We start from the raw sequence: 26,811 nt of genomic DNA on the forward strand, positions 1-26,811 counted from the left end.
AACCTCTGTTTAAAAGCTTCCAAAGAAGGAGCCTCTACCACACTCCAGGGCAGAGAGTTCCACTGCTGAACAGTAGGCTTGGTTAATCAAAAAAATGTTCTAAACTCGTTTCGATTTTAAAATTATTTTTCAAATTTTCTTGAAAAAAAGATCGGAAATAGCAAAAATCTGAGTATCTTCATTTACTTCGTTAATTGAAGGTACCCCTCCCCCCTGTTAGTTTAAAATCTTGCAGTTTCCCTGGCCTCCCTGGCGACAAGCGGCAATGCGGAAGGGCAAGGTGGACGTGGCTACGCCCCCAGTGGCCATCAAGAAGAACTGGGCATAGCCATACCCACCTCATTCCCCTGCCATCCATCACCATTCGCAGTCACCCAGGGAAGGGAAACTGCGAAATTAGTGTTAAAATCTTGCAGTTTCCCTTCCCTGGGTGACTGAACGGCGATGAATGGCAGGGGAATGAGGTGGGTGTGGCTATGCCCAGCTCTTCTTGACGGTCACTGGGGGCGTAGCCACGCCCACCTCGCCCTTCCGCATTGCCACTTGTTGCCAGGGAAGCCAGGGAAACTGCAAGATTGTAAAACTACGAAAAATGGGTAAATTGCGAAAAATGGGGAAATTGTTTCAATTTGTAATTACTCCTGACACTATTCCTGCATGGCTCGATATTGGATCAAAAGGTAATTTAATACGAATTCATTACGAGTTTAGAAACTTACGAAAAAGATCAACCAAGCCTACTGAACAACTCACACAGTGAGGAAGTTCTTCCTAATGTTCAGATGGAATTTTCTTGTAGTTTGAAGCCATTGTTCCGTGTCCTAGTCTCCAGGGCAGCAGAAAACAAGTTTGCTCCCTCCTCCCTATGACTTCCTCTCACATATTTATACATGACTATCATGTCTCCTCTCAGCCTTCTCTTTTTCATGGTAAACATGCCCAGTTCTTTAAGCCCCTCCTTATAGGGCTTCTTCTCCAGACCCTCCTCTGGACGCATTCCAGATTGTCAATACCTCGCTTGAATAGTACATACACTTGAACAGCACCAGCATTATTCTGTGTTCAGTCTGCAGCAGAACTTAGCCATAAAGTTGTTATGGAGCTTGGAGGTTCTTAGAAAGATATTTTCTTTTTCATTTGTGGTTTTTCTGTTTTTGCAGGGGTCTTGCAACTCCAACCCCTTGTATTTTGACTCATCTGTAGAATAACTCTCCTAACTGTAGTTATTCTGCAAAGCAGCAGTATCTCATGTTATAACGCAAATGCTCCAGGTAACCTGGCACCAACCCATTTTGAACTAAATTTAGCACTTTGAATTGGTCCTTGAAATGAACTGTCAACCACTGAAGGTAGCAGAATACTGAAATAGTATGAATGTATCAGCCAGTTCGATTTAATTATCGTGGTTAACTTGTTTTGGACCCAACTATGAAAAAAGTTGAGAAACTATCCTATTAGCCCAAAACAGACTAGCTAGATTGCTAAATGATATAATAATAATAATAATAATAATAATAATAATAATAATAATAATAATGTTTAGAAGATGGCAATGCTGTACAAAGAGCACACCTGGCTGCCTGGAAACAGTGTTTTTTAAGGCAAATCTCCACGATTCTTATGAAAACACAACAACAAATAATCATGGGAACATTTGAGGATGAGCAAATAGTGATGAGACCTGCGTAGAAATATTAGAGATTTTAAATAGAATTTGACACATTGCCTATTTATATAAAAAAAGTAACAACTGCAAATGCAATGAGATTAATACAATTGGCATCTTTTTCATCAAAGGGAAACCTTTCATTTAGAAGACAGTTTATAGTTCTGTTGTGATTCGTGGAAGCACAAAATTTATTTGCAGACACAGTTCTCACTGGTGAAGTACAGAGTATTAATATCAGGAAATGGCACAGACTTTTAACATTTTATTATCTGTGGTATGAAGAGATGTAGTCATGATATGGTTCCGGAAAGAGGTACTTCTCATCGTCTTCACTAGTTTAAAAGCCATTTATTCTATCTTCTCCGATGCACTTCACAGCCTTCAGAATAGCAAGCAATATTCAGTTATCATCCATTTAAGAGCTGTTCACCAAGAGGATATTATTTTCACGCCCCAAATGCTGGATCATAATATTTCCATTTGGAATTAAAGTGGAGAATTGGGATTGAACTATCTCAAGGCACTCCTTGAAAATGTTTGCATTTATGTCCATTTTTCTAGAAGCCAAGTGGAGGAAGACAAGAAACAATGCATTTCTTGTGCCTTAACAAGAATTTTAAAGAATTAAATATGGAATTGTTTATTATTAAACGGTTCTGGCCCAACTTACCTGTCCGAACGCATCTCCCCTTATGAACCATCAAGGACCTTGAGATCGTCCGGGGAGGCATTGCTCTCAGCTCCGCCTTCGTCACAGGTACGTTTGGCGTGGACGAGAGACAGGGCCTTCTCAGTGGTGGCCCCTCAGCTATGGAACGCCCTCCCTAGAGAAATTAGATCTGCTCCCTCCCTCTTAACGTTTCGGAAGCAAGTTAAAGCATGGCTGTTTGAGCAAGTGTTCACAAATACATAGTAACTGATATAGATAACTGATATAGGAAATCTGACGAATTGACGATGGAACTGGACAATGCTTGACAATAAGGAGATGCTGATTATGTTGTTTTTATTGCTTGCTGTGTTTATGTTGCTTTAATGTCTAATTTGTACTATGATATTATGTATACTTTTTTGCTGGAAACTGCCTTGAGTCGCCGATAGGCTGAGAAAGGCGGTATACAAATACAGCAAATAATAATAATTAGTAGTATTTGTATACTGCCCTTCTCAACCTCGAAGGGGACTCAGGATAGATCACAGTGTGGGCAACAATTCAATGCCATCGATAAAAAACAGTATAAAACATCGAAATTGACCCTCGCCTGATAAAACAATAAACATTATTAAGCACATCACATAAAATAACATCACATATCACACAAAGACATAACTTTTGAAATAAGCCTTTAGAAAATGTTACGCCGCCCTGAGTCGTCTTCTGCCCCCCCCCCTCCCCCCCGGCAGGGTACAAATATCTGAAATAAAAACACATACAAACAAATAAATAAATACTAAGAAGCCTGAAATCTGCAAAAAGTCAGTGACATTGCATTACAACCAAACAATTGTATGTGCTTTCCTGCTTTTTAAAAGAACTTTTATCACATTAACTGTATCAACTGTGATGGTTATATGTGTTGAGCTTGGTGATGCATAATGATACAAAAGTAGGTTTGTTGGATTTTTGGAGTTATCTGAGCTGTTGTTCGTAAAAACAAAACAAAAAAAACTTCGAATCCTTGTGGCAACTAAAAAATTAAATATTTTGCATAAATGTTTAAGAAACAGATCATGACATCAGGCACTAGTCAAATGTGAACTAGGCAAAACTGTGGTTAGCTGGATCTGTAATTGGTTAAGCGAACATACTGAAATGCTTCCTCTTCATTCTGGAAAAAAGCTATGAGTGCTACAGGGTTCCATTCTGGGCCAGGTTCTGTTCAATATTTGTATTGATGACTTAGATGAAGGGTTAGAAGGCATGATCATCAAGTTTGGAGATGACACCAAATTGGGAGAGATAACCAATACTCCAGAAGATAGGAGCGGAATTCAAAATGATCTCAACAGATCAGATAGATGGGCCAAAACTAACAAAATGAAGTTCAACAGAGACAAATGCAAGATACTCCACTTAGACAGAAAAAAATGAAATGCAAAGATACAGAATGGGGGATGCCCGGCTTGATAGCAGTACCTGTGAAAAGGATCTTGGAGTCCTCATGCACAACAAGTTAAGCATGAGCCAACAATGTGATTCCGCAGCTAAAAAAAGAAATGGGATTTTGGCCTGCATAAATAGGAGTATAGTGTCTAGATCCAGGGAAATCATGCTATCTTCTATTCTGCCTTGGTCACACAATTCTGGAAATGTTGCAATTTAAGGGAAATGTTGACAAGCTGGAAAGTATCCAGAGCAGGGCAACTAAAATGATCAAAGGTCTGGAGAACAAGCCCTATAAGGAGCAGCTTAAAGAACTTGGTGTGTTTAGCCTGCAGAAGAGAAGGCTGAGAGGAGACATGATGAGGGCCATGTATCAAGATGTGAAGGGAAGTCATAGGAACGGGGGAACAAGCTCTTTTTCTGCTGCCTTGAAGACTAGCACGTGGAACAATGGCTTCAAATTACAGGAAAGTAGATTCCACCTGAACATTAGGAAGAACTTCCTAACTGTAAGAGCTGTTCAGCAGTGGAACTCTATCCCAGAGTGTGGCGGAGGCTTCTTCTTTGAAGGCTTTTAAACAGAGGCTAGATGGCCATCTGTCAGGGGTGTTTTGAATGTGATTTTCCTGCTTCTTGGCAGAGGGGTAGGACTTAATGACCCATGAGATCTTTTCCAGTTATATGATTTTATGATTTTTGTTCTTTTTTGTAATAAAACTCTTGCAGAATTGTAGCTTAACTTAACAATCAACTCAATCCTCACTTGCCAGGATACTTCTAGTTCATGTATTTCTGCTTAAGCTGTTAAATGTTCATCAGTCATGTTCATTATTAAACCTTAACCAAAAGATGTTATCCCTTCATTACCCCTCCACTGCCAATTTCCTTAGGGTCTATTTTATGAAATATGGGCACATCTCTGAAGAAAGCAATAACTGTTTTAATTTCTCCATTTAATCTCTGCAATACAAAGATGAACAATTGCTGAGGAGACAGTTTTAAACCCACGTGTTGTACCACAGCAAGAATTCACCTTGTACTCAATGCCAACCAGGAATTCAAAGGCAGTAGTAAAATAGTTTTTTGAGAAAAGCACATATAAAAAGGGAAAATCACCATAGGAAATAAGAAAGGCAAAATCCAGTAGGTAATGGGGAAAAGCATACAACAAATAACAAGCCAAACCAAACTGGTAGTGGGAAAAAACATTCCAAAGGCAATAATCCAAACAGTCCAAATCTGTTCCATAAAACAAGCTACAGGGGAAAAAACAGTCAAAACATGAGCATAAATCCAGGAAAACAAGAATCAAAACATGAAACCAAGACTATAGAAACTTCTTTAAAACATGAATCCAAATTCTCAAGATCTTAGACTAAAACATGAACTTGAAACTAGACTTGAGATCCTCACTGTAATGCAGTGTTGCCTGATCTGAATTCTAACGGAAACATTTCTCTGATTTAAGGGCCACAAGCCATGAAGTCTTGTCTCCCTTGCCTGTGAGATTTCTCACACTGTTGTTTCTCACTGAGTCTTTGTGATCTTTGCTTACTTCTTCCCTATGATGAATCCTGAGATTCCTGCTAACTGCAGGTGTGTTTTCAGATGAACTTTCTCACCCATCCAACTCTTTATCAGGGGTTGCTATGAGGCGACTAGGCAAAAAGTCTTAGCCAGCCGCTGCAACTCTCTGTCCACTGGACTCTGGGGCAGTTTCGCTTTCAAGCTCATTCTCACAGACAGGATCTAAACTTCCACCCTTTCTCTCATTGAAAACCCCATCCACTCTCCCAGGCTCTGGGACAACAATCCCCGGATCTTCATCAGCTGTCTGAACATCTGGACTAGCAGAGTTCGGGAAACTAAAGGCACCAGATCATGCCTGCTCTTGGAAGCTAAGAAGAGTCTTCCCTTATTAGTACTGGATGAGAGACTGTCAACAAATAGCAGATGCTGTAGGTTATTTCAGAAAAAAAAATGGACAGTCTAAACAATATAAAATTAATGGGGTTTTCATGAGTCGGCAGGACTTTAAGGCGTACACACATGCAAAATTGGAAAGTATCGAAACCACATCTGGGACTTTTCATTTCGTCTGGATGCACAATGTCTTAATGGAAAGCAATAAATGCATTTAAACCTGCTGCTGAGAGAGATTCAACTCTTGCTGCCCGTCTCCCTTTCCTTCTTCGTGAAACAGTTATGCAAAGACATATCCTTGTGTTCTTCGACATTGTGACATCAAATGCTATTTATAAGGTTTCGCCTTTTTCAATTTATGTTGTTTTCAGACTTCTTTTGATAATATATCAAAATGCTGTTGCTTTTACAGATTACCTTTCTCAAGGAATAGATCTCTCTGGAATAGAAGTAATTGAAAATGACCTGCTGTTTATTGCAAGAGCTCGACTTGAGGTTGAAAACCAGGCTAAACGGCTGCTTGAGCAAGGAATAGAAACTCAGGTAAAGTATGTTTTTGCTTCCTTTCAAAATTAGATTGAAAGATGGATGGAATACAAAACCTCTCAAAGTGAGATAAATGATTTGCTCTTTAGCTACAGTGCAATACTTCGATTGGTGAAATTGGATATATAAAAATAAATTAGTGGATTTTCAGGCTAACATTGGTGGATATGTAGGCTAAGACCTTTTAAATGAATACATTTATTTCAGCATAACCTTATACGAGTGACACCCCACTTCTTCAGAGGCAATGTGAAAAAGTGAACCTTAGCAAACAAAGGCTTGTTCTGAAAGAAATTGTTCAATATTACAAAACTACTATTTCCTTGCCTTTTATATTAGTATGAAGTTTTATTTGTTATCCTACCTTTCTCCCAGAACTGACTCAAAGTGTTTTCAATAAAATGTGCAAAAGTAGATATAGTTACTGTATATACTCGAGTATAAGCCTAATTTTTCAGGCTCGAGTCAAGGTTATTTATTATTTTACTCTGTTATTAGTATTATTATTAGTATATTAGTTTTATTTCATGTATTATTTTATTCTCTTTATTATTATTATTATTAAATTTACAGTATTTTACCCTATTATTATTACATTTATTATTTTACACTAGTTATGCTTATTATTATATTTATTATTTTACTCTATTATTAAATTTATTATTTTACTCTATTATTACACTTATTATTGCATTTCAATTATTTTACTTTATTATTATTATTATTATTATTATTACATTTATTATTTTACTCTCTTTATTATTGTTGGAAGGATATGTAAGTACATTTACATTGAAGAGGGTTAGAATAATGATTTGATTAGAGTTGGGCAGTCTTATCTCAAATTACAGTTTTATGTAAATATTCAAAAACATTTCACCTTCTGATGCCTCAATTAAAGTAATTTTATTGGTATCTATTTTTATTTTGGGAGCCCCCGGTGGCGCAGTGGGTTAAACCCCTGTGCCAGAAGGACTGAAGGTTCGAATCTGGGGAGAGGCGGATGAGCTCCCTTTATCAGCTCCAGCTCCTCATGCGGGGACATAAGAGAAGCCTCCCTCAAGGATGATAAAACATCAATTCATCTGGGCGTCCCCTGGGCAACGTCATGGCAGACGGCCAATTCTCTCACACCAGAAGCGACTTGCAGTTTCTCAAGTCGCTCCTGACACGACCAAATTTTTTTTTTTTTGAAATTTTCCAGTAGTGGCTGCATTTCCCACCCTCGGTTTATACTTGAGTCAATATGTTTTCCTAGTTTTTTGTGGTAAAATTAGGTGCCGAGGGGCTTATATTCGGGTCGGTTTATACTCGAGTATATATGACATGTTTGATAACATCTTGTAGACTTGACATTACTACCTAATACTCGATAAGGTGGATTGTAGCATAAATATGCATGCTTATTATTGGATTTCTGCTTCTACTAAATGGATGGTGTAAGGCCAGAGAGGGAGGACACCAGTTTGTGTAAAGAAGCATGCACCTATGTGCAGTCCTCTGCCGAATCTTTAATATCTGGGATTCTCTGTGTGTTATAAAGCAGAAGCCTCTTGGCTTGGAAACACAGGCTTGAGTCTCTCTTGTATGAAACAAAGTAACAAGTTTATTTAAAATTTCAAGCTCCAAACGATTGTGGTTACAATTACTATTTTTGTTGCAAACTTGGGTTCCAGTCACGTATATATACTTGTTGCACTCTCCTGAAATAGGCTTTCAATGTTTCTCATTTATCAAGATGATATTTGCTTTACACATACAGGACTAAAAGTACTTTCCAATTCAAGCACCACTGGCTTTTCTTTAGGTTCTCAAAACTTTTACTCTATTTGACTAGCAGCTTACTTTTCTAACAGGATTTATTAACTACCATTCATGAACAGGAATCCCTAACTCTCTGTCCTTCACAAACTGCAATCCCTACTCAACTAACTCTCTTTTTTTTTTAAACTCTCTCTCTAACTCCCCTCCTTTTTGAACTTAACTCCGCCCCTTTAGAATGTTCGGCCCTGCTCTTCCCAACTGTCATTTTGTCTCCCAACCTTTTGAAATCCTGGGGCTATGCTAATCTGCATATGACCAATCAGCCTCCATATGCAAATAAATCCGGTCCCTCTGTTGCTATCCTCTCCTGTCTATAATCTTCCTTATCTGCCCCCTGCGAACATAGATCTATACACTAAAATTTCATATAGAGTAACAAATTCGCTACATACGCCCCTTCCCTATAAAAATATTGCTGGAGGTGAGTGTTTTTAACCTCATCGAAAGCAATATTGTTAACTTATACCTTATCTAACAATTCTATATTCAATTCACATTTAAAACCATACATTTAAATACATACATTTCTATCATATATCACATGAAAACATTCTTTAATAATGATACTATACGGTTACTCTATCAATACAATTTTATATAAACACACATATTATATATCTTAACAACATATATCACCAATATACATTACCAATAGTCATCTTCTTGCATTCATTTATTCTTCTGTCTCCTGTTCCTCATCCTTTCCTGGAATTCTAGAGAGCGCATCCGCCACAATGTTTTCTTTTCCCTTAATATGTCTTACATCAAACTGATAATCTTGCAGCATTAGGCTCCACCTTATCAGTTTGCTATTGGTGTTTTTTACTTGATTCAACCACCTCAGTGGAGAATGGTCTGTATATATTAGGAACTCTCTTCCTCAAAGATAAGGTCTTAATTTGTCAATAGCCCAAATTATGGCTAGACACTCCCTCTCAATCACTGCGAGATGTTGCTCTCGCTCCAATAACTTTCTACTTAGATATAATATAGGCCTTAGGTCTCCATTTATATCTACTTGACTCAACACCGCTCCCAGTCCTATCCTTGATGCATCTGTGGTGAGTATGAACTGTTTATCAAACTCAGGTACCTTTAATATGGGTTCATTTACCAATGCATTCTTTAACTCATCATAGGCTTTTTGACACCCTTCATTCCATTTAATTATATTAGGTTTGTCTTTTTGTAGACACTCAAATAAAGGAGAAGCGATAGCGCTAAAATTAGGAATAAACTTCCTATAAAAGCCTACCACTCCTACAAATGCTCTAATTTCTTTTTTAGTTCTAGGCCTTGCCCAATTCCTAATAGTTTCTACTTTGTTCCATTCATAGAATCATAGAATCATAGAATCAAAGAGTTGGAAGAGACCTCCTGGGCCATCCAGTCCAACCCCCTGCCAAGAAGCAGGAATATTGCATTCAAATCACCCCTGACAGATGGCCATCCAGCCTCTGCTTAAAAGCTTCCAAGGAAGGAGCCTCCACCACACTCCGGGGCAGAGAGTTCCACTGCTGAACGGCTCTCACAGTCAGGAAGTTCTTTCTAATGTTCAGATGGAATCTCCTCTCTTGTAGTTTGAAGCCATTGTTCCGCGTCCTAGTCTGCAAGGAAGCAGAAAACAAGCTTGCTCCCTCCTCCCTGTGGCTTCCTCTCACATATTTATACATGGCTATCATATCTCCTCTCAGCCTTCTCTTCTTCAGGCTAAACATGCCCAGTTCCCTAAGCCGCTCCTCATAGGGCTTGTTCTCCAGACCCTTGATCATTTGAGTGGCCCTCCTCTGGACACATTCCAGCTTGTCAATATCTCTCTTGAATTGTGGCGCCCAGAATTGGACACAATATTCCAGGTGTGGTCTAACCAAAGCAGAATAGAGGGGTAGCATTACTTCCTTAGATCTAGACACTATGCTCCTCTTGATGCAGGCCAAAATCCCATTGGCTTTTTTTGCCGCCACGTCACATTGTTGGCTCATGTTTAACTTGTTGTCCACGAGGACTCCAAGATCTTTTTCACACGTACTGCTCTCGAGCCAGGCGTCACCCATTCTGTATCTTTGCATTTCGTTTTTTCTGCCAAAGTGGAGTATCTTGCATTTGTCACTGTTGAACTTCATTTTGTTAGTTTTGGCCCATCTCTCTAATCTGTCAAGATCGTTTTGAATTCTGCTCCTGTCCTCTGGACTATTGGCTATCCCTCCCAATTTGGTGTCGTCTGCAAACTTGATGATCATGCCTTCTAGCCCTTCATCTAAGTCGTTAATAAAGATGTTGAACAGGACCGGGCCCATTCAGGTATTATTTCTCCACTACCAACTACGTGTCCTAAATATTTAACCTTTGTTTTTGCTAATTGGCATTTTGCAGCTTTTACTGTTAACCCAGTTTCTTTAATTCTTTGTAACACTTTAGAAATATGTCCTAAGTGCATTTCCCAATCGGTACTGTAAATTGCAATGTCATCAATATAAGCCTGAGCAAACTCTCTTAAACCTACCAACATTTTGTCAATTAATCTTTGGAAACTCGCTGCGCTATTTTTTAACCCAAAAGGTAAACGTGTGAACTCATGTAATCCCTCTTTTGTCACGAAAGCTGTTTTACACTGATCCTTAGGATCCATCCCCACTTGCCAATATCCTTTGGTTAAATCTAAAGTTGTTATAAATTTCGCTGCCCCAATGGTCTCCAATAATTCATCAATTCTGGGCATCGGGTATACGTCAGACACAGTTACCGCATTTACTTTCCGATAGTCCACACAAAATCTCATGGTGCCATCCTGTTTCGGTACTAACACTACAGGGGATGACCATGGACTTTCTGATGGTACTATCAATCCCAACTCTAACATTTCTCTAATTTCTTTTGAGATAATTCGAGCTTGTTCTCCTGTTGCTCTATACGGGTGTGAAGTTATGGGTTTTGCATCACCCGTATTGATCTTATGAGTTACCAGCTCCGTTTTTCCTGGCACATCCCTAAATACATCCTGATGCTTTATCAATACATCTCTCAGTTGACATCTTTGACTTTCTGACAATTCTAAACACTTAGACACATCAGGTATGATACTTTGTTCCCTTAATTCTCCCCATTCTGTTACTGAATATGCTTTTGCTTCTTTTGTTACTACCCTAAAAATCAAATTTGTTCTCACATAATAGGGTTTTATCCTATTAACATGCACACGCTTATATTTTCCTTCCTCCCCTACTTTCATTACCAGATAGTTCACATCAGACAGTTTTTCAAATATTACATAGGGACCTTCCCATGCCATGTCCATTTTCTTATGGGATTTAGGCTTGAGTAACAGCACTCTGTCTCCTTCTTTAAAATTCCGATGTTTGGCCTTCGCATCTCGACTTTCTTTCTGTTTTTGTTGAGCTGACTCCAGATTTTTCGATGCCTCACCCCGTACAATGTCTATATGTTCCTTAAATTTCTCTATATAGTCCATAATATCTTCCTCCTGGATCTCCTCATCACCAGTCCAACTTGCACTTATGATGTCCATGGGTCCTCGCACTTTTCTACCAAACAGAAGTTCAAAAGGGCTATATCCCGTGCTCTCCTGTGGGACTTCTCGATATGCAAATAAAAGATGTTGTAACTGTCTATCCCAGTCATTAGGGTTTTTGTTGACATATGTCTTGATCATATGTTTTACTGTCTTATTAAAGTTTTCAATTAATCCATTGCTCTGCGGATGATATGCCGTTGTGTTGTGATGTACGATGCCACAGCCTTTAAATAATTCTTTGATCAGCTTGGACATAAAATAAGTTCCTAGATCTGTCACAATTTCCTTGGGAAATCCCACTCTGGCAAAAATATTAAGTAGTCCATCAGCTACCGTTTTAGCTTGTAAGTCTCTTAAAGGTATTGCCTCTGGATACCTCGTAGCATAGTCAATGGCTGTTAAGATGTACTTATTTCCTTCTTTAGTGGCTTTGGATATGGGACCTATGATGTCAATTCCCATCTTCTCAAAGGGCGTTGTTACCACAGGCACCGATTGTATAAGTCCTTTAGTTTTATCGTTGGCTTTCCCAATTAGCTGGCACACTTGGCAGGACTGACAATATGCTTTGACCTCCTTTCCAATATTAGGCCAATAAAATTTTTCTTGAATTCTTGCCTTCGTCTTTTTAATTCCCAGATGTCCTCCGAATGTTGTGTCATGGGCCATCTTTAATATTCTTAATCTGTACTTCTCCGGTACTACTAGCTGTTTGTTCACTTCAACACTATCACCACTCTTCCTCCTTCTGACAACTCTATACAATCTTTCATTTATAACTTGGAAAGAACTAGACTTTTCAGCTAATGGTCCACCAGCCTCACTTCTGGCTTGTTCCCATGACTCTCCTAAAGATTTATCTTTCTTCTGTTCCTTTAAGAACACTTCAGTCTGCTTATCTGAGAATTTCATTTGCATAAGTTCACCACTCTCTTCGTTGTCTCGTGAAGTACTTGCTTCATCAGAATCACCGTCCATCTCCTCTGTTTCTGATTTTCTAGTAATTACATTGACTCTTTGGCATTCTTCATATAAGTCATTTCCTATAATGAATGGAACTTCCAATTCCTTCATCACTCCAACTTGCCACATTCCTTTGTATTTTTTATAAGTTACAGGGATTTCTGCTACCGATGTTTCGAATGCTGGCCCATAGATTCCTTTTAATAGATATTTCTTATCAGGCACTATCTGCTCCGGGTTTATTAGTTGACTTTGGATTAGGGACACTTGAGCTCCTGAGTCTCTTAATCCCAATATTTTTCTTCCATTTATTATTATCTCCTCTCTATAGTCATACTCTTCAACCTCTCTCACTTTCCACACTCGGAATACTTTACTGGTCTCATCTGTGGATTTCGTTTCACTCTTAACCTCCTCTGTATAGTGACCAGTCCCTTTATCTTTCTGTACCAGACGAATGTTTCTTGGAGGTGAAGTAATACTCTTTTCATTCCTCAACCTAGGGCACCTTGCTCTTATATGCCCTGGCTCTTGGCAATGGTAGCATGTGATCTTCACATCACCCGGTCTTGTTACTTCCTTATTATAGTAATTACTCTTTCTCCCATATTGTTGGTCTGCCTTGTCCCTCCCTTCTTGGTCTTTACTTTTCCATAATGGCTGTGAGGGACTTGTAGCATTTTTGTATATATATTTGTTTCCTTTTTCCTCATACGATCTCTTATACGCCATGTCCAAGTTTTTCATTTTGTAATCAGTTTCCAGTTCATCAAGGACAACAGCCACTTGAGACACACTCTCAATTTTTTTATCTTTGACATACCAGCGCATGTTTAGGGGCACCATTTTATAAAACTGTTCCAACGCCACCAGGTGTTTTAGCTGTTGGAATGTGCTAACCCGACTTCCTTCTATCCACTGATCAAGGGCTTTGTCTAATCGGGCTCCCAGCTGGACATATGTTTCACCATTTCTTCTTTTTATCTCTCTAAAGTTCTTCCTGCACTGTTCAGGAGTGATCCCAAACCTAACTTTAACTCTTGACTTAAACAATCTATAATCATTTATCTCATCATCCCTCATATCAGCCAATATCTGATTTAGCTCGCCAGATATTAAAGGCTTTAGATATGACATTTTACTTTCTTCTGGGATCTCTAGTTCCAAAGAGGTTCGTTCAAATGCCAGAAGGAATGCTTCTACGTCGTCTCCCTTTTGGTACTTAGCAAATCTCTTCACTTTGGCAGAGAAGTCATTGTAACTATGCACACTAGTATTTTCACTAGTTCTATCTCTTTCTTGCATTCTTAACTGCATCATCAGTCTTTCATGTTCTCTGGCCTTCTCTCTTTCCTCAGCCGCTCTCTCTCTCTCTCTTTCTTCAGCCTCCAACTTAGCTAACTGTAACCTTTCCTGTGATTCCATTCTGCTTATTTCAAACTGAATTTGTAATCTTTGCAGTTCTACTGATGTAACTGTCTGCTCCTGACTTTCCTCACGTTCTTGTGCTCCCTCCTCTACCACTTCTCCTTCAGTTCCAGCTTTCTTGCCCTTGGGAGGAGCCATTTTCTCTTACTTCTATTCTTTATGAGGTAAATTTTGCCTCTTTCTGATGCACTGGACCAGATATATTCTACTTATCCCGCAGCTTTCTGAGGCACTAGATTAGTCTTGTCACACGCATCCCGCAGCTTTCTGAGGCACTAGATTAGTCTTGTCACACGCATCCCGTCGCTGCCACCATTTATGTAAGGCCAGAGAGGGAGGACACCAGTTTGTGTAAAGAAGCATGCACCTATGTGCAGTCCTCTGCCGAATCTTTAATATCTGGGATTCTCTGTGTGTTATAAAGCAGAAGCCTCTTGGCTTGGAAACACAGGCTTGAGTCTCTCTTGTATGAAACAAAGTAACAAGTTTATTTAAAATTTCAAGCTCCAAACGATTGTGGTTACAATTACTATTTTTGTTGCAAACTTGGGTTCCAGTCACGTATATATACTTGTTGCACTCTCCTGAAATAGGCTTTCAATGTTTCTCATTTATCAAGATGATATTTGCTTTACACATACAGGACTAAAAGTACTTTCCAATTCAAGCACCACTGGCTTTTCTTTAGGTTCTCAAAACTTTTACTCTATTTGACTAGCAGCTTACTTTTCTAACAGGATTTATTAACTACCATTCATGAACAGGAATCCCTAACTCTCTGTCCTTCACAAACTGCAATCCCTACTCAACTAACTCTCTTTTTTTTTAAACTCTCTCTCTAACTCCCCTCCTTTTTGAACTTAACTCCGCCCCTTTAGAATGTTCGGCCCTGCTCTTCCCAACTGTCATTTTGTCTCCCAACCTTTTGAAATCCTGGGGCTATGCTAATCTGCATATGACCAATCAGCCTCCATATGCAAATAAATCCGGTCCCTCTGTTGCTATCCTCTCCTGTCTATAATCTTCCTTATCTGCCCCCTGCGAACATAGATCTATACACTAAAATTTCATATAGAGTAACAAATTCGCTACAGATGGGTTAATGAACAGATGCTTTATTTAGCTCTTGTTATTTCCTTGCAGAGGATGTAGAGGAGCGGGTTCTAACAAATGTTTGTTGTCTTCCACCATATTGGTGTGGAACTACTTTCAGTGCTGATCATTTACTAGATGGGGTAAGCACCCACCCATCAGTGAGGTCCCATCTACAATGGCCACTTAATGCACTTAATGATCAGAAGTAGCAATATTCTGGATTGGCCCCAAGGGCAGCTGGACCACTGTGGTGGGAGGATGGAGCCCCAAGCACCCAGTTGGCTTTGCTGGATGGCCATCCTTACCTTTGCCGTTCGTCATTGCTGGATGACCATCCTTACCTTTGTTGTATTTTGTCACTGGGACAGCAGGCACGAAGCTCCACAGAGCTCTTGGCTATTAACAGGCACCTTTGGCCAAAATTAACCAATGTGGGCCAAATGGAGATTCAGACCCTGGTCTCCAGACCCATAATCAAGTGATCAACCACTACAGCATCTTGGCTCTCCTTAGTATTTGATATTTTCTCGTAAAAGTAGAAAGGGATGTGCCAATTTATTTTTTATGTTTCTGAATAATACAGTGTTTCTCAACCTGGGGGTCGGGACCCTTGGGGGGTCACTAGGGGGTGTCAGAGGGGTCGCCAAAGACCATCAGAAAACATAGTATTTTCTGTTGATCATGGAGGTTCTGTGTGGAAAGTTTAGCCCAATTCTGTTGTTGATGGGGTTCAAAATGCTCTTTAATTGTAGGTGAACTATAAATCCCAGCAACTACAACTAGTATTTGTTAAAATTGTTCTTCATTTTAATTATTGTATTGTTTTAAAGTGTTTTTTGCACTACAAATAAGATATGTGCAGTATGCATAGGAATTCATTCATATATTTTTTTCAAATTATAATCCGGCACTCCAATAATTTTAGGGACTGTGCCCTGGCCCTCTGTTTAAAAAGTTTGAGGAACCCTGCTCTAGATGTAGATGTGTTTAATTTTTCTGACTATAAATACTGGATTTGGCTCTCATTGGCACAGAATGTCTATTTATTCTAATGCCCCCAAACCTCCTCCTCACAAATACTGCAAAATATGTAGGTGTTTGATTTTAGAACGTATTAGCTATCCAAAACGTTTCCTCTTGTTTGTGTCCTTTCATTACAACACATCTGACCTTGCTTAACTTTTTTCTGTCCCTCTATTAAATACTAAAGTCCAACTGACAAGCGAGGCCCTGGAAAATTAATCTGGTTCCATCTAAACAATTGACAGCCTTGTCAGACAGTATATCAAAATAATCAAGAAATTATTAGCATACATGCCTGCTGTGCGGGGCCAGTGACTTGCTTTCAATCAACTCAGGGATGATCTGGAAGAACTTTATTAGCTCTTAATTGTATCTTGAGTAAAATAAAGATTGTCATGATGAAGTGCTGCTGGGCTGTCTTCCCTGACTTCCATAAAGATTTAGTAGGCAATTTGCTTTGTGGTCAAGTTCAGAGCGGGGCTTCTTAAGCTTTTTCCACTTGCAAAACCCATTCTGCCTGAGAAAAATTTACATAACCCCAGGTATATATGCATCTAAAATAGGTAGCGAAACCAAACATTTTCTTATAATAAATCTGCATTTGCGAGGCTTGCTATGCTTGCTCGTAGAGTACAGCTGAAGCATATTCTACAGAGTCCACCGAAAACACTACAGGTTGTTGCTAACAACAGATTTGTGTACAATTTTTTATAGTTGCCAAACTTTTCATGACCCCCAACATTAAGCTAAGGGGGCCCACCGTTTAAGAAGCAGTAGTCCAGAAAGAAAATTGGTATAAAACGATGTATCAATGGTACATAACTCCACAAAAACTAGCAAAATGCTACTCAAAAGTACAGGCAAAGTGTTGGAAATGTGAGGATCACGCAGGAACTTTTTTCCACATGTGGTGGACTAGCAAAAAATATTAGAAAGGAATTCGGGGGGGGGGGGGGGAATCCAGAAAATATTAGAGATAAAAGTGTAATTGAAACCAGAATACTTTCTATTGGGAATCACAGTTTATTTATTTAATTATTTATTTATCGTGTCAGTGCAACCAGTCGATTATATTACATTTCTAACAGAACAAAGCAAAAAAACAAAAACAAAAAAACCAGACAAAATATGAAAATTGTGAGTTTGGTAGTTGATTAAATGTCCTTTGACCAGTATCTGGCCACTTGGAGTGCTTCTGGTGTTGCTGCAAGAAGGTCCTCCATGGTGCATGTGGCGGTGCTCAGGTTGCATTGCAGCAGGTGGTCAGTGGTTTGCTCTTCTCCACACTCGCATGTCGAGGATTCCACTATGTAGCCCCATTTCTGAAGGTTGGCTCTGCATCTCATGGTGTCAGAGCGCAGTCTGTTCAGCGCCTTCCAAGTCATAGATATAGATAAAAATAAATATAAGTTATTTAATTACTTAGTGATGGCAGCTAGAATAACATAAGATTACGTTTTCTTGCCATGGTGAAGGGAGTTGGACTGGATGGCCTTAAGTATGGGGATTATGTGCGGGAAGTTTTCCCCAATTCTGTCGTTGGTGGGATTCAGCATGCTCTTAGATTGTGTGTGAACTATAAATCTCAGTAACTACAACTCCCAAATGTGAATGTCTATTTTCCCCAAATTCCATCTATGTTCATATTTGGGCATATGGAATACTTGTGCCAAATTTGGTCCAGATCCATCATTGTTTGAGTCTACAGTGCTCTTTGGATGTAGGTGAACTACAACTTCCAAACTCAAGGTCCATGCTCACCAAACCCTTCCAGTGTTTTCCGTTGGTCATGGGAGTCCTGTGTGCCACGTTTGGTTCAACTCCATCCCTGATGGAGTTCGGAATGCTCTTTGATTGTAGGTGAACTATAAATCCCAGCAACTACAACTCCCAAATGACAAAATCATTTTTTATGTGTGATGATCATTCCTTGGGTTAGTCGGTATCTTGTGTCCAAATTTGGTGTCAATTCGTCCAGTGGTTTTTCAGTTATGTTAATCCCACAAACGAACATTACATTTTTATTTATATAGATAGATAGAATAGGAGAAAAGAGATGTACATTTTAAAAAGGTAATACCGTATTTTAATCCTAAACTTGGATTCTGACGAATCAATTTAATTTTGTACTTTTTGTATTGCTTTCATTAACCTTAAATATCCCCGTATTCCAGCTTCTATAATGCAGCTCATTCCATATCTCTCTCAGCAGTCTACAGTCTCCTTAAAAGAATGAAGCACACAATGTATGCTTGACTAAACTTCACATTTTAGCAATCAATATAATTGGACAGGACTCAAGCCCAATTCAGCCATATAAAGGCCGAGACGCGCCAGAATAGCACTTGGCCTATTATCAATAAAGCACTTTTCTGTCCTTGTGACGCTGTGGCTATTATACATCTTTCTCTAGGCCATACAATAGGCGTCTCTTAATTTGGACCTACTGCTAAGCTGCTTATTGTCCTCTTGAAGAGAATAGAATACTTAATAAAGTCTGAGAAGACTTGGATTAAAATAAATTGTACTACTGAATAGAGACTCAAGAGCAAAAAAAATTAGTACTCGCTAACATCCACCATCCCTACACTCTTGCTTTAAAAGATGTAGCGTTTAGTGTATTACACCTTTTTGAACTCCTGGTTAAGTGTCATTTAACCTTGACACCATCAAGAATGTTGGCAGTAGCTTATTCATTAAGCAACCAATAGTTGTAATGACTTATTCGTATTTGGCTAACAATTCCTATAAGAGTACTTTTAATCAAAGAGTTTATTGCCAGTAGAATAACAGAAGATCCAGATATTCTATACAGGGCCCTTCTAAAATGTATACAGTGTTCCCTCACTTCCGTTCCAGGACCCTCCGCAATAAGTGAAAATCTGCGAAGTAGGGACATCATATTAATTTTAATATTTATACATTATTTTATATATTACTAGCCGTCCCTTGCCATGCATTGCTGTGGCCCAGTCTGGTGATCTGGAAAATAAAGTAATGAGAAAGTGTTGGTTTCTGATACATGTAATTTTTTCTTTATGCTTGTGGGTAAACAGTATTTCTTGTTCAATGTATTGTCGAAGGCTTTCATGGCTGGAATCACTGGGTTGTTGTAGGTTTTTTCGGCCTATGTGGCCATGGTCTAGAGGCATTCTCTTCTGACGTTTCGCCTGCAAATATGGCAAGCATCCTCAGAGGTAGTGAGGTCTGTTGGAACTAGGAAAAAGGGTTTATATGTGGAATGACCAGGGTGAGACAAAGGACTCTTTGTCTGCTGGAGCTAGGTGTGAATACAACAAGTATTTCTTGTTGTTTCTTTGTCAGTGTTGATGTGGAGATTGTCTGGTTTGCCCACTATGTCATATACATAAAGGTGTGCGTGAATCATATATATATATCTATATCTATGGCTGGATGGCTCTTTGTTAGGAAGGCTTTGATTACATTTTCCTGCCCCAGTGAAGGGAGTTGGATTGGATGGCCATAAGTATTTTCTGTTGGTCATGGGGTTTCTGTGTTGGAAGTTTGCCCCAATTCTGTCGTTTGTGGGGTTCCGAATGCTCTTTGATTGTAGCTGAACTGCAAATCCTAGTAACTACAAATCCCAAATGTCAAGGTCTATTTCCTCCAAACTTCATCTGTGTTCATATTTGGGCATATGGAATATTTGTGTCAAGTTTGGTCCAGATCCATCATTGTTTGAGTCCACAGTGCTCTCTGGATGTAGGTGAACTACAACTCCCAAACTCAAGGTCAATGCCCAACAAACCCTTCCAGTGTGTTCTGTTGGTCATGGAAGTCCTGTATGCCATGTTTGGTTCAATTCCATCATTGGTAGAATTAAGAATGCTCTTTGATTGTAGGTGAACTATAAATCCCAGTAACTACAAATCCCAAATGTCAAAGTCTATTTTCCCCAAACTCCATCTGTGTTTATATTTGGGCATCAGTGCCACGTTTTGGTCCAGATCCATCATTGTTTGAGTCCACAGTGCTCTAAGGATGTAGGTGAATTACAACTCTCAAACTCAAGGTCAATGCCCACCAAACCTTTCTAGTGTTTTATGTTGGTCATGGGAGTCCTGTGTGCCATGTTTTGTTAGATTCCATCACTGGTGGAGTTCAGAATGCTCTTTGAATGTAGGTTAACTATGTAAATCTATTTTCCCCAAACTCCATCTGCATTCATATTTGGGCATATGTAATATTTGTGCCAAGTTTGGTCCAGATCCATCATTGTTTGAGTCCACAGTGCTCTTTGAATGTAGGTGAACTACAATTCCCAAACTCAACGTCAATACCCACCAAACCCTTCTAGTGTTTTCTGTTGGTCATGGGAGTCCTGTGTGCCACCTTTGGTTCAATTCCATCATTGGTGGAGTTCAGAAGTGGAGTTTGCAAAGTGCTTTACGCGCGAGTAGTCCGTGCGGTGTTGTGCCTCCCTTGGCAGGCTCACTCTATCCGTCAGGCCCGATGGGCAGCGTGAGCCAGCCAAGGGCAGCTGCTCCGTAGGGCCTACTCGCGCGTAAAGCACCTCGCGAGGTGCTTTACGCGCGAGTAGGCCGCGCGGTGCTGCTCCTCCCTTGGCACACTGCCCATTAGGCCCGATGGGCAGCGGGAGCCAGCCAAGGGAGGCTGCCCCGGCACTCCATGCAGTCATGCCGGCCACAAGACCTTGGAGGTGTCTACGGACAACGCTAGCTCTTCGACTTAGAAATACAGATGAGCACCACACCCCAGAGTCAGACACGACTGGAAAGGAAAACCTTTAACTGACACGATGTCAGAGGAAAACCTTTAACTAGGAAAATTGTGGAAGATCCAGGGTGGGAGAAAGAACTCTTGTCTGTTGGAGGTAGGTATGAATGTTTCAATTGGCCACCTTGATTACAATTTCATAGCCTGACAGTTTTTAGGGGGAATCCTTTGTTGAGAGGTGATTAGCTGGCCCTGATTGTTTCTTGTCTGGAGTTCCCCTGTGTTTGAGTGTTGTTCTTATTTACAGTTGTAATTTTAGAGGTTTTTTTAATACTGGTAGCCAGATTTTGTTCAGACTAGAAATAGGAAGATTTCCCATTCTCTGCTCCTGGAATTACTGCCTAAAGAGGGCTAGAAAGAACCCCCTCTAAGGGCCCTTCCACACAGCAAAATAAGATATGTGCAATGTGCATAGGAATTTTTTTATTGATTTTTTTTTAAAAAAAACTATAGTCCAGCCCTCCAACGGTCTGAGGGACAGTGAACTGGCCCCCGGTTTAAAAAGTTTGAGGACCCCTGATCTAGACACTATACTCCTATTTATGCAGACAAAATCCCATTGGCTTTTTTAGCTGCCACAGCACATTGTTGACTCATGTTTAAGTTGTTGTTCACGAGGACTCCCAAGATTTTTTTCACAGTCTAGCTGGAACAGGCAAGTGTTCATGCTTCCTCTCCATATGCAGAGATGAGCTGCTTATACACCCAAAGGTAATCATTCTTCACACAGCTAAAATAGTTTCTAAAACATATCTATATCCTGATTCTCACCATGTTGATTTAGAAATAAATCCCATGATTCCATTGAGAGTTGCTAGCAAGACGTATACTTAAGACTCTGCCCATGTTGTTCTACCAAGAGCTTTAATAATGCTGTTCACAGGGGCTTAACCAGATGTAGTAAGGTTTTTTTTTGTTACTGTTATACTCAGAAATGTATAAAGCTTTCATCTTAATGAAAGTGAGTTGCTGTGTATGGGCATTGAGAACGAGGACTAACATTAGGTACTGAAATATATTTCTTCCAAAGTAGGGCTTAAAATAAACTACACATTTCTCTGCAGTGTAATCAGCCGATAGTGATATAACCTACAATATCTTTTCAGTTTCCATAGGAACAGATGATAGGATATTTGAGTCTTGAAGTATAAGTAGAATATATTTCAGAGGATCTTGCTTCTGAACTTCCATACTACCTAAATCTTTAAAAATGTTGCATTTAACTTAGGTAATGGCTATTTATTACAGTTACACCGCATAGATGTATGGTGATATCTATTTTGGGACCATTAAAAAAGAGAAAAGAAGACATGCTTGCATTTGCAAATTTATAAGGAACTAGCTGCCCCCTGCCATGCGTTGCTGTGGCCCAGTCTGTTGATTTGGAAAATAATGAGAAAGTGTTGGTTTCTAATATATGTCATTTCTTTATGCTTGTGGGTAAACAGTATTTGTTGCTGTTTCTTTGTCAGTGTTGATGTGGAGAGTGTCTGGTTTGCTCACCCTGGAACATGCAAGGTATCATTGTCCTTCTTTAAGGGTCCCTTTCAAATCTATGATACTATATCTCTGTCTGTGTGTGAATCATATCTATCTATCTATCTATCTATCTATCTGGCTGGATGGCTCTTTGTCAGGAGGACTTTGATTACGTTTTCTTGCCCTGATGAAGGGAGTTGGATTGGATGGCCTTAAGTATTTTATGTTGGTCATAGGGGTTCTGTGTGGGAAGTTTGCCCCGATTCTGTCGTTCATGGGGTTCAGAATGCTCTTTTATTGTAGGTGAACTGTGAATCCCAGTGATTACAACTCCCAAATGTCAAGGTCTATTTTCCCCAAACTCCATCTGTGTTCATATTTGGGCGTATTGAGTGCTTGTGCCAAGTTTGGTCCACATCCATCATTGTTTGAATCCACAGTGCTCTCTGGATGTAGGTGAACTACAACTCCCAAACTCAAGGTCAATGCCCACCAAAACCCTTCCTTCTGTTAGTCATAGCAGTTCTGTGTGCCAAGTTTGGTTCAATTCCATCATTGATGGAGTTCAAAATGCTCTTTGATTGTAGGTGAACTATAAATCCCAGGAACTACAACTCCCAAATGACAAAATCATAATTTTTGAGTGATGGTTACTCCTTGTGTTGTGAGACATTTTGTTGCCAAATTTGGTATGATTTCGTTCATTGGTTCTTTTGTTTTTAAGGTACTCATTATGCACAGAGCATTTATATATATAGATAGATAGATAGATAGATAGATAGATAGATAGATAGATATAGATAGATATAGATATAATTGAAAATTTAGAAACAATTCTCTATTTTAGAAATGAATGCACATTTTCTCCCCTTAGCGCAGAAAACTGTCACCAAGTGACCTACGTATTCCAAGTGTTGAAGGGCAACTTCAAGACTGCTGCTCTTCTTTTATAGTTATTTATTATGACTGTTCAAAAAAAGAGAACTGTCCTCTGCCAAATAGGTCACAGAGGCACCAAAGAGAGAGGGGGGGGGGGATAGTGTGTGTGTTTTCTAAAATGGAGATCTTTATAATTTCTTCTCATGTTTGCGTGCTGGTTTTGGCCTACAAAGCCCTAAACGGTTCCGGCCCAAAATACCTTTCGGACCGCATCTTGGCCTATGAGCCCACGAGGACCTTGAGATCGTCTGGGGAGGCCCTTCTCTCGATCCCGCCTGCCTCACAGGCACGGCTGGCGGGGACGAGGGAAAGGGCCTTCTCGGTGGTGGCCCCCCGGCTATGGAACACTCTCCCTGCAGACATCAGACAGGCGCCCTCCCTCATGTCCTTTCGAAAAAGCCTCAAGACATGGCTGTTCGAGAGGGCATTTAACTAAGTGCTACAATGTGGTAAAGAAGATTGGATTGGAACAAGGAATATGAGACTGGTTATGATTCTACTAAGAGACGAAGTGGATTTTTAGTGTTGTCTGTAATTGTTGTATAGTCTATATGTGGCTGTAACTGGTTTTTCTCTGTAAATTGTCTTCTATATGTATTTGTACACCGCCATGAGTCGCCCTAATGGGCTGAGAATGGCGGTTAATAAGTGCATCAAATAAAAATAAATAAAATAAATATTAGGTAGATGTATTCTTTAAGACAAGTTTAGAGGGAACTGTGTCATGAATGACTTTTCAATAACTTTGAAGCATAGGTTCTTTTTATTGCAATTTCCAGTGTGAGAGGGTATATCAGATTACAGAAAACATTTAGACAAAGAATGACATTGGACATACAGACATACAGATTCTATGCAACTACATTGGATGTACAATTACATTGGTTAACAAACAAACAAAGGGGAATTACATTTTCTCTCAACATTCACACACATGTACACGCATTCATCCACGGGCATTCAAATATTAACATATCCTTTTCTCTCTCCTTGGAGAAGCACCTGTTAGGCCAGACCCTGCTTCCCTGCAGCCTGTCAACGCATCGTTCCATAACTTCCATAAGGTCAAAACTTCAAAACGCCGAAATGCCAAAATTTTTTTTTCCTAAGAATAATACCAAGGACCAGATCTCTGTTTTCCATACAGCGGAACCTGACTCCCTGCACAATATCTAAGACTCCAAAAGCGCACTTCTTCCTCTTCCCTTGAGAAAGAAGCCCCAAAGTGACCAGACTGCTCCCGTGCATGTCTGCCACTATCCATAGGTACACTATCTCTCTCCTTCCCATGGAGCAGAGCATAGCGGGTGAACCAGTCTCCTCAGGTCGGTCACACTTTGAGCATTATTAGACTGAGTCTTTTATAAGAATATTCTGTTGATGTAGTCCCAAAGTTGTAAATGAATGATAAATGTCTTCCATCCTGGCTCCATCTCAGTTTCCTGGCCAGGTGATTGGTGTTGATCTTATGTTGACTTCCTTCTTAACATAAGGAATGTTGCAAACATTTCCTTAACTTGAAAGAACCAATGTCACAGTTCTTATCAATGTTTCTCATTAGCAAGTCCAGCAAGCAGGTAGTCATTTCAGGCCTTAATATTATACTGGTGTTTACAAAATTATTAACTCCATACATCCTTCCATTCTTCCATTCATTTCCACACATCATTATTAAATTCACATTTATCAAATTTGCACATTGAATTTCTTATTACAAGTGTTGCACCCCAGACCTGGAGCGACCTATGATCACAGAACCACACAAGAGTCCAGAGTAAAAGCAAGCAGTTTATTGTTAAAAAACACATAAAATATATGAAAAAGCAAGAAATAAGGAAGGAGAGGGATAATTAAAAAAAGTAGGTTCTTGTGGGTTTTTTCGGGCTATAGAGCCATGTTCTAGAGGCATTTCTCCCGACGTTTCACCTGCATCTATGGCAAGCATCCTCAGAGGTAGTGATCACCTCATTACCTCTGAGGATGCTTGCCATAGATGCAGGCGAAACGTCAGGAGAAATGCCTCTAGAACATGGCTCTATAGCCCGAAAAAACCCACAAGAACCTAGTGATTCCAGCCATGAAAGCCTTCGACAATAAATTAAAACAAGGTTTAGCAATAGGTGATAGCCACACAGGAATCCAAATGTCTTATAAAAATCCAAAGACAACACAGTCCAGGAATCACCAAAACTCATAAGTACAACATAAATCCATAAACAAAAGGTATACTTAGAAAAACCTGAGCAAGAATAATAAAACAAGAATATAGAAAAGATTCCCTGGCCTGAATCTTTAACACTTTGAACCCCAGGAAATCCCATAATCCCTTCTGAATAATCAGTGAACCCATCATCAGACTCTGGCTGAGGCACAGCTACAGCAGGAACAAAGTTTCAGAAACTAAAAAAAATCTTCATTCAGAAATGGCATTTTGAATATTAACTTTACATATATTACTTGCAAATCTGAATATCTCTGTTGGGTGGTATAGATACTGCCCCAATACTGCATTTGAATCAATCCGGAACATAAAGCTTGTTGATACTTTATCAGATGAACTGAATGGATTTAAAAGATAATTGCAAATTGGAATCACTTCTTCTGAATATGTACAGACTACATTATCATCAGCATATTGGATTTCTCTAACAGATGTTGTTGTGAACTTAGTTTTGGCTTTCAGTGTGCTGAGGTTAAATAGCTTGCCAATATGGCCAATAGATGATTTCCACTCGGTGGGAAGCTTCCCATCAATAAGATGAAGTATCATAGCAATGGCGATGGAAAATAAGGTTGGGGTAAAAAGTATGTTGATTACTTTATCATTGAATATGATAAGGTTTTGGTCAGTTCAAGAATGTCGGAATCTGTGTCATTTGGCCAACAAATGAAAAGACTCGGCTATGACAAACCTTTTTTTTCTTCTTTTTTCTTCTTTTTTCTTTTATTTATATTTCATATTTGTATTTAATTATTATGAAAGAATAATTGTGTGGACAACATAATTCTAATTTCAGATGCACATCCTATGTGATTTTACTATGAAATTTATAAAAATTGTATTGTGAGTGATTGATATTTTCATTTGTTTATCACCATATGTATTGAACTGCATCAAGCTTCTTTATTTACCAACTAAATATTTTCTGTGATTAAAAGACAAAATGAGTTGAGTCTCATGAATCATAGCAGCCCATCATTAATGTCCACCTCCACATAGTAGCATTAATCTGGCTTGAAGCCTTGTCTGGTTAAAATAACAGATGATCCTTGTTAATAACTATTTTACTACAGTGAACTAGTTAAAACTTTGTTAGATGTCTCATTTATACATTTGCGAGAATAAAATGGTGGCAAGGCCATTTTAGGAGAGAATAGCGCATCAAGAGCTTTAATACACTAAACCATTAACTGGAAGATTTCAACCTTGACCAATATTAATCTTTATACTGTTGAAAAATCTTTACTCACTTTATAATTGGTTACATTTAAGGGTAAAATAAATTACGTGCAGTAGTTATTCAAGGA

At 39.2% G+C, this 26,811-nt stretch overlaps 1 protein-coding gene across 1 annotated transcript in view; it reads left to right on the forward strand.

Moving 5' to 3' along the window:
• COG5 (component of oligomeric golgi complex 5) overlaps positions 1-26,811 on the forward strand; it is a 307,163-nt gene that overhangs the window by 119,797 nt on the left and 160,555 nt on the right. The window contains exon 7 of the mRNA XM_067468812.1: positions 6,109-6,239. Within this exon, the coding sequence (XP_067324913.1) occupies positions 6,109-6,239 (131 nt within the window). The remainder of the gene's footprint in view (positions 1-6,108; positions 6,240-26,811) is intronic.

This window comes from Anolis sagrei, chromosome 5, assembly GCF_037176765.1.
Source record: "Anolis sagrei isolate rAnoSag1 chromosome 5, rAnoSag1.mat, whole genome shotgun sequence".
In the NCBI taxonomy this organism is placed as follows: domain Eukaryota; kingdom Metazoa; phylum Chordata; class Lepidosauria; order Squamata; family Dactyloidae; genus Anolis; species Anolis sagrei.